The 8124-nt window shown below is 45.7% G+C and overlaps 1 protein-coding gene across 4 annotated transcripts in view; it reads left to right on the top strand.

The window, feature by feature from the left end:
- The first annotated feature begins 7976 nt into the window (after positions 1 to 7976).
- Positions 7977 to 8124, top strand: part of ccdc66 (coiled-coil domain containing 66) — a 191430-nt gene continuing 191282 nt past the window's right edge. For 3 of the 4 annotated variants that reach the window (XM_067416338.1, XM_067416339.1, XM_067416337.1), the window contains exon 1: positions 7977 to 8090. In XM_067416338.1, coding sequence (XP_067272439.1) covers positions 8077 to 8090 — 14 coding nt within the window. In that variant the 5' untranslated portion in view covers positions 7977 to 8076. The remainder of the gene's footprint in view (positions 8091 to 8124) is intronic. The other variant, XM_067416340.1, reaches the window with a different exon arrangement.

Here is an 8124-nt window from a genome sequence, read left to right as displayed (position 1 = left end):
CGCGCAATGGGTCCAGTGCCACCGCCCGACGTCGCTGAACCAGGCCATCCAATTGGCGGAGAATCAGCTGGTGGCGTGCCTTGGGGTCGGCGAACACTTACCATCTGCTTCTCTCTCTCTCTCTCCTGCTAACAATCCCCCTCTCTCTCGCCCTATCCCTTTCCCCAGGTCTCGCGGGGGAGTGCCGCCCAAACCGGCCCCAAGATGGCGGACGGGTGGATCTGGGGAGCCTCGGCCACCTCCCCACCCGGCACCGAGGGGAGGGGCGACAGCGGCGGACACTGTCTCTTCTCCCTCCAATCCCACTCTCTCTCCACGCCAATCTGTCGACCTGCTTACGGCCACTAGGGCGGCGGTGAGGTCTGGGCCAGCTTGTTGGCGCTGCGGGGATCCTGGACATTTCATTGATCAGTGCCCTATCATGGAGGTGGGCGCGCTGGTCCGGGTCCCCGACGCGCCGCAAGCTGCCCTCGATCAAGCTGGATTGTACCTAATACCTGTGAGTATCAAGGGGGGTACTTATCAGGCTTTGGTGGATTCAGGTTGTAACCAGACCTCCATCCACCAAAGCCTGATACAACCCAAGGCATTGGGTAACAGCCGCACGGTTACGGTGAGGTGTGTACACGGGGAAGTGGTGAAGTATCCTTTAGTGCCGGTCGTTATTCAATTTCGGGGACAAAAGCATAGTGTGGAGGCTGCAGTTAACCCGCATCTCCAGCATCCGTTGATTCTGGGAACCAATTGGCCAGCATTACATAAATTATTAGGGCAGTTATGTGCGGATGCCTCTTGGGGGAAAGATATGCAGCGGAGGGAGGCGGTCGCTCAGTTGGGAGAGGTGGATTCGGGACCTCGGGAAGCTGTTTCAGGGGAACCGAGTGGTCTGGAGATGGCTCCTCTCACAGATTGCGATGACTTTCCCCTGGAACAGTCCCAAGATGAATCGCTGAAAAATGCATTTGAGCAGGTCCGTTCCATCGACGGCCACCTCCTCCAACCGGGACAACCGCTCACCTATCCGTATTTTGCAGTTTTGAAAGATAGGTTGTATCGGGTGACCCAAGATACCCAGACAAAAATGGATACAACCCAGTTGTTAATACCTAAAAGCCGTCGGGAAATGCTATTCCAGGCGGCTCATTGTAATCCGATGGCAGGGCATTTAGGACAAAAAGCAACACTTAACCGTCTAATGGCCCGCTTCTTTTGGCCGGGCATTCACGAGAACGTGCGCAGGTGGTGCGCGTCTTGTCGTGAATGTCAGTTGGTGAATCCACCGGCCACCCCAAAAGCACCATTGTGCCCCCTTCCACTAGTGCAGGTCCCCTTCGAAAGAATTGGTATGGACCTCATCGGGCCATTAGAACGATCTGCACGAGGGCATCGCTTTGCATTGGTCCTAGTGGACTATGCAACGCGATACCCGGAAGCAGTGCCCCTCCGCACTATTTCGGCGAAGAGTGTGGCGGCTGCACTGTTTTCTTTAATCTCCCGGGTGGGAATCCCGAAAGAGATTCTCACCGACCAAGGCACGGCGTTCATGTCACGGACGGTCCGTGAACTATACGAATTATTGGGCATTAAATCGATTCGCACCAGCGTCTACCACCCACAAACAGATAGTCTGGTGGAACGGTTTAATCGCACGTTGAAGACCATGATTCGTAAGTTCGTTCACGAGGACGCCAAAAATTGGGATAAGTGGCTAGAACCTCTGTTGTTTGCTGTACGCGAGGTCCCGCAAGCCTCCACGGGGTTTTCCCCCTTCGAGCTTCTCTATGGGCGCCAGCCTCGGGGGGTGCTGGATGTCCTTAGAGAGGCTTGGGAGGACGGACCTTCCGCGGCAAAAAATGAAATTCAGTATGTCCTGGACCTGAGAACAAAACTCCACACGTTGGGGCGGCTATCAATGGAGAATTTGTTACAGGCCCAGGACAGACAAAGGCAGCTGTACAACAGGGGAGCTAGGTTACGTCAATTCGCACCGGGAGATAAAGTCTTGGTATTACTCCCCACTTCCAGTTCAAAATTACTCGCGAAGTGGCAAGGGCCTTTTGAGGTTACACGGCGAGTGGGAGACCTCAACTATGAGGTGGTACGATCCGATAGGGACGGGGCACGTCAAATTTACCACCTCAACTTATTAAAAAAGTGGTCAGAGGCGGAGTCGGTGATGCTAGCGACGGTAGTGAGCGGAGAGGAGGATCTCGGGCCAGAAGCGGTTCAAAAACCTCAATCTTTCGTTCTGGCCCCGGGGGGGGGGGATCACCTCTCACCCTCGCAGCTCACCGACATACGAACGTTACAGGCAGCTTTTGCGGACGTGTTCTCGCCCCTACCGGGTCGCACTGACCTCATTCAGCACCACGTTGAGACGGAGCCGGGCGTGGTCATTCGCAGCCGGCCGTATCGTTTGCCAGAACACAAGAAAAAAGTAGTTCAGGCAGAATTAGAGGCTATGTTGGATATGGGCGTAATAGAAGAGTCTAGCAGTGATTGGGCGAGCCCGATAGTTTTGGTTCCAAAGCCTGACGGCTCGGTCCGGTTCTGTGTAGACTACAGAAAAGTGAACGCGGTGTCAAAATTTGATGCGTACCCAATGCCGAGGATTGACGAACTGCTTGATCGGCTAGGAACCGCTCGCTTTTATTCGACACTGGATTTAACAAAGGGCTATTGGCAGATCCCCTTGTCTCCAATGTCTAAAGAAAAAAACGCTTTCACCACGCCGTTCGGATTACACCAATTCGTCACCCTTCCTTTCGGCTTGTTCGGGGCGCCCGCAACCTTCCAGCGTCTGATGGACAGAATTCTCCGGCCGCATGCTGCGTATGCCGCTGCGTACTTGGATGATATCATCATCTACAGTACAGACTGGCAGCGACATATGCAGCATTTGCGGGCTGTCCTGAAGTCGCTGAGAAGGGCGGGACTCACGGCAAACCCTAAGAAATGTGCGATTGGGCGGGTGGAAGTAAGATATCTGGGCTTCCACTTGGGTCATGGACAGGTGCGTCCCCAAATTGATAAGACGGCAGCGATTGCAACCTGTCCAAGGCCCAAGACCAAAAGGGAGGTTAGACAGTTCCTGGGGCTAGCGGGATATTACAGAAGGTTTGTGCCTAACTATTCGGACCTCGCTAGCCCGCTGACTGATTTAACTAAAAAGGAAGTACCAGATACGGTCCAGTGGACGGAGCGGTGCCAGCAGGCTTTCACCCAGATAAAGGCTGCTCTGTGTGGTGGGCCGCTCTTACAAGCTCCTAATTTTTCTCTCCCTTTTTCCCTACAGACCGACGCCTCGGACAGGGGCGTGGGCGCAGTCCTGTCCCAGGAGGTGGAGGGGGAGGAGCGGCCGGTGCTGTACATCAGTCGTAAGCTCTCTAAGAGAGAGACGATGTACAGCACCATAGAGAAGGAGTGTTTGGCCATCAGATGGGCCGTCCTCACCCTTCGCTATTACCTCCTGGGACGAGAGTTCACCCTCTGCTCGGATCACGCCCCCTTGCAGTGGCTCCACCGCATGAAAGATACCAACGCGCGGATCACCCGTTGGTATCTCGCTTTACAGCCGTTTAAGTTCAAGGTGGTCCACAGGCCGGGTGTTCAGATGGTTGTGGCTGACTTCCTCTCCAGGAGGAGGGGGGGGGGGGAGGCTGCAGGCCGGATGGCTCCCCGGCCTGAGTCGGGCGGTGGGGGTATGTGGCAGGAGGGGCGTGGTTTCGCGAGGTCTGTAGCGGGAGAGAGGAGGCGGAGCCGAGCGATGAGTAAGTAGGTCAAGTGCAGATCACTAACACCTGTGTCTGTTTGCAGTAATTGGCGTGGAGAGACAGCATTTAAACCCCAGCAGTACAGAGAGAGAGAGAGAGAGAGACCTGGACTGGGACTTCGCGTGCACAGCAGAGAAACTGAGAGAAACTGAGAGGAACTGAGAGGAACTGAGAAACACTGAGAAAGAAAGTGAATTAAAGAAGGAGCGATCCATATCGTGGAGAAACTGAGTTTGGCACACACACACACACATGTGTGACCGTTTTTGTTTTTTGAACAAGACTGAATAAAGAGAGCGAGTCCCAGTCAAAGCCGACCCCGTCTTCTTCCTTCACACCCCCACGAACATTCGTTACACTTACATTTGATAGTAATTTTGAGCTAATTTAAGCAAAGAGAGCTTCAGTGCGTCCTCGTCCTCGTGACGGTTAACAGGTTAAATAACTGATCATTTAGCAGTAATGATGAACACCTGATGATAATGAGCAGAATCACTGAAGGAAAGAGAAACACAAGAACTAAAACTGACTTCAGCCACAGCCTTATGAAATCAACTGAAGATAAAAGACATTAAATCTCTGAAGATCTTTGTTTAATAATAATAATGATGAGGATGATGATGATGATAATAATAATAATAATAATAATAAAAACAGCATGAATATTTAAATCTGTTGAATTTTACTGGTAGTTGAAGACTGAAAAATGGAGCGCAGCTGGAAGAAAACAAAACTTTTTCGCAGTTTGTGGAAAGAGAGCATGATTGCATATAGAAAGGCCATAAAAACTGCTAGATCTGCTTATTTCTCAACTCTTTTAGAAGAAAACAAACACAACCCTAAGTATTTATTCGATACAGTGGCTAAATTATCAAAAAATAAAGCTTCAGCTTCTGACGTTTGTAAACAACACAGCAGTAATGACTTTATGAACTTCTTTACTAGTAAGATTGATCATATTAGGAATAAAATTATAACCATGCAGCCGTCTACTACATTATCACTCCAGACAAAGCATTGCAGTGTCACTGAGGAAAAATTACTCTCATTCACTACTATAGGAGGAGAAGAATTGGCTAAACTTGTTAAATCATCAAAATCAACAACATGTATGCTTGACCCTATACCGACTAGGCTATTAAAAGAGATGCTTCCAGAGGTCATAGATCCTCTGCTTAATATCATTAAGATATGTACCAAAAACTTTTAAGTTGGCTATAATTAAACCACTTATTAAAAAAACGCAACTTGATCCTAAAGAATTAGTCAATTACAGGCCAATCTCGAATCTACCGTTTCTATCAAAAATACTAGAAAAGGCCGTGTCTTCACAATTATGATCCTTTTTTAGAAAGAAATGGTATATGTGAGGATTTCCAGTCAGGATTTAGACCGTATCATAGCACTGAGACTGCTCTCATCAGAGTTACAAATGATTTACTCTTATCATCTGATCGTGGTTGTATCTCTCTATTAGTGTTACTCGATCTTAGCGCTGCATTCGATACTATCGATCACAATATTCTTCTGAATAGAATCAAAAATTATGTTGGCATTAGTGGAACTGCTTTGGCATGGTTTAAATCGTACTTATCTGACCGTTATCAGTTTGTAGCAGTAAATGAAGAGATGTCACACCGATCACAAGTTCAGTATGGGGTACCGCAAGGCTCAGTGTTAGGACCGTTGCTCTTCACCCTGTATATGCTACCACTGGGAGATATCATTAGGAAGCATGGCGTTAGTTTTCATTGTTATGCTGACGATACTCAGCTCTATATTTCCTCACGCCCTGACGAAACCTACCAATTCGCAAGATTAACAGAATGCATAGCTGATATAAAAAATTGGATGAATAGTAATTTCCTGCAACTTAATTCAGATAAAACTGAATTTTTAATTATTGGACAGAAAAGCTCCACAAGTAGTAACCGAGAATACTGTCTAACACTTGATGACTGCTCTGTCAAGCCCTCGTCGTCAGTGAGGAACCTGGGTGTGCTCTTTGATACCAATCTTTCATTTGAAAGCCACGTTTCTAGCATCTGTAAAACCGCATTCTATCATCTTAAAAATATATCTAAATTACGGCACATGCTTTCAATGCAAAATGCTGAACAGTTAGTACATGCATTCATGAGCTCAAGGCTAGATTATTGTAATGCTCTACTGGGTGGTTGCCCTGCTCGCTTAATAAACAAACTCCAGCTAGTCCAAAACGCAGCAGCTCGAGTTCTTACTAGAACCAGAAAGTATGATCATATTAGTCCAGTTCTGTCAACACTGCACTGGCTCCCTATTAAACATCGCATACATTTTAAAATCTTGCTTATTACTTACAAAGCACTAAATGGTTTAGCTCACCGGTACTTAAGCGAGCTCTTAACGCATTATACTCCATCACGTCTATTGTGGTCTCAAAACTCTGGCCAGTTGATAATCCCTAGAATATCTAAATCAACTGCAGGCGGTCGATCGTTTTCCTGTTTAGCTCCTAAACTCTGGAATAGTCTTCCTAGTATTGTTCGGGAAGCAGACACACTCTGTCAGTTTAAATCTAGACTAAAAACACATCTCTTTACTATGGCATACACATAGAACATTTTTAACTTTCATTATTCAAATCAATTGACTGATTGTTAGGCTGCATTAACTAGGTCAGCCGGAACCGGGAACACTTCCCATAACACCTGATGTACTCGTTACATCATAAGAAGAGTGGCATCCACACTAATGTTAGTCTCTCTGTTTATCCCGGAGGTTTATTCCAGATCTGGGCCCTGTCCGAATCGGATGGTGGACCTGGACATGACCAACGCATCCTGGAGTGTCTGCTGAGCCGTGTCAAATGGTGTCTCCTCCGAATTTGCCCTCACCGGCACGTCATGCTCAAAAAACCTGTCTCAGACGCAATAATTCCGATCTTTCATGTATTCATACTCTTGTGTAATCGACGCCCCATCCTAAATAAATCTGTCTCTTCCGGGATACCCTGAAATTTTGAATATTCCAATCTAATTTGATTTCTGACCTGTAAGGTTGCCAGAATAATAATCTTACACGGTGTGTTAATAGGCCAGAGGAGAACTGGCACCCCGACTGAGTCTGGTTTCTCCCAAGGTTTATTTTTCTCCATCATGCCCTGATGGAGTTTTGGTTTCTCGCCACTGTCGCCTTTGGCTTGGCTTGCTCAGTTGGGGACACTAACATTATGATCAAAGTTATTCAACTAATTATACAAATAAAATTTATGAATTAGGTTTTATTTAATTCTATAAACTATAATACTGATCTGCCAACATTGTCGCTATATGATAAATTAAAATAAGCTGATAACATCACTGTTTTCTCCAGTACGACTGTACAGCCAAATCTAATTTTGTTGCAATATTATCCTGTTTAACACTGTGAAGCTGCTTTGACACAATTGTGATTGTAAAAGCGCTAAATAAATAAAGTTGATTGATTGATTGATTGACTGGATTTTATTTTTTTTAAATGTACTGAAAGGGAATATTAATTTTAATACTAAAGTTTTAAAATCTGTTTCAATATTGAAAATATGACATGTTTTTGGTGAGTTTATAATGGAATACATTTCTCATAATGTATTTTTCATTACATGATAAGCTCCAGATTTTATTACACTTTAAGAACATTATTACAGTATGAACATTTTATTACAATAATAACGTAATACACAGCAATTAGTTGAATGCTAAGGCACTTCATAAAAGTAAAAACTGCACATATTGTATTACATTATGTGCATTTTTAAAGAGTTGAGTTTTAAAGAGCTAAGTGCCTTAGCATTCAACTATTTGCTGTGTTGATGAATAACTCTGACATAAGTCTTTTTTAACCCTCATCTACAGTTATTATAATTACTATAAATATTACAATTACTATAAATATTGTGACAAAAAATTATTATTATTATTATTATTTATTTTTTTATTATTATTTTTTTGTTACAATAAGTTTTTTCTTGGAACTACCCAATTAGGCTACACTCCTTATTTTGAATGCCAACTGGATTCCATACTTACCAATTGAAGTTGAAACAATTATTGCAACACACATTTACAAACTTCCACAAACGATAGCGAGGCTGGTCTGTAAACAGAGTGGCGTGTCCGTGCTCCACCTGAAGAGGCGCTAAAGCACTTCCTGACGTTTTCGCCCTTGCTGCTCGGCCGTAGATGAAGAGAAGCCGCCTCAGCCAATCAGAGGAGCGCTTACTGGTCGCGAGCAGCAACGGACACGCGTTTCAACAGAACGCACTGGCATCAAAACATTGAAAATGATGAATCTCGGGTGAGTGTGATATTAATGCGCTTCGCATAATATG

This window comes from Pseudorasbora parva, chromosome 14 (genome assembly GCF_024679245.1).
Source record: "Pseudorasbora parva isolate DD20220531a chromosome 14, ASM2467924v1, whole genome shotgun sequence".
Lineage (NCBI taxonomy): Eukaryota > Metazoa > Chordata > Actinopteri > Cypriniformes > Gobionidae > Pseudorasbora > Pseudorasbora parva.
This window is presented reverse-complemented; position numbering and strand designations above follow the sequence as displayed.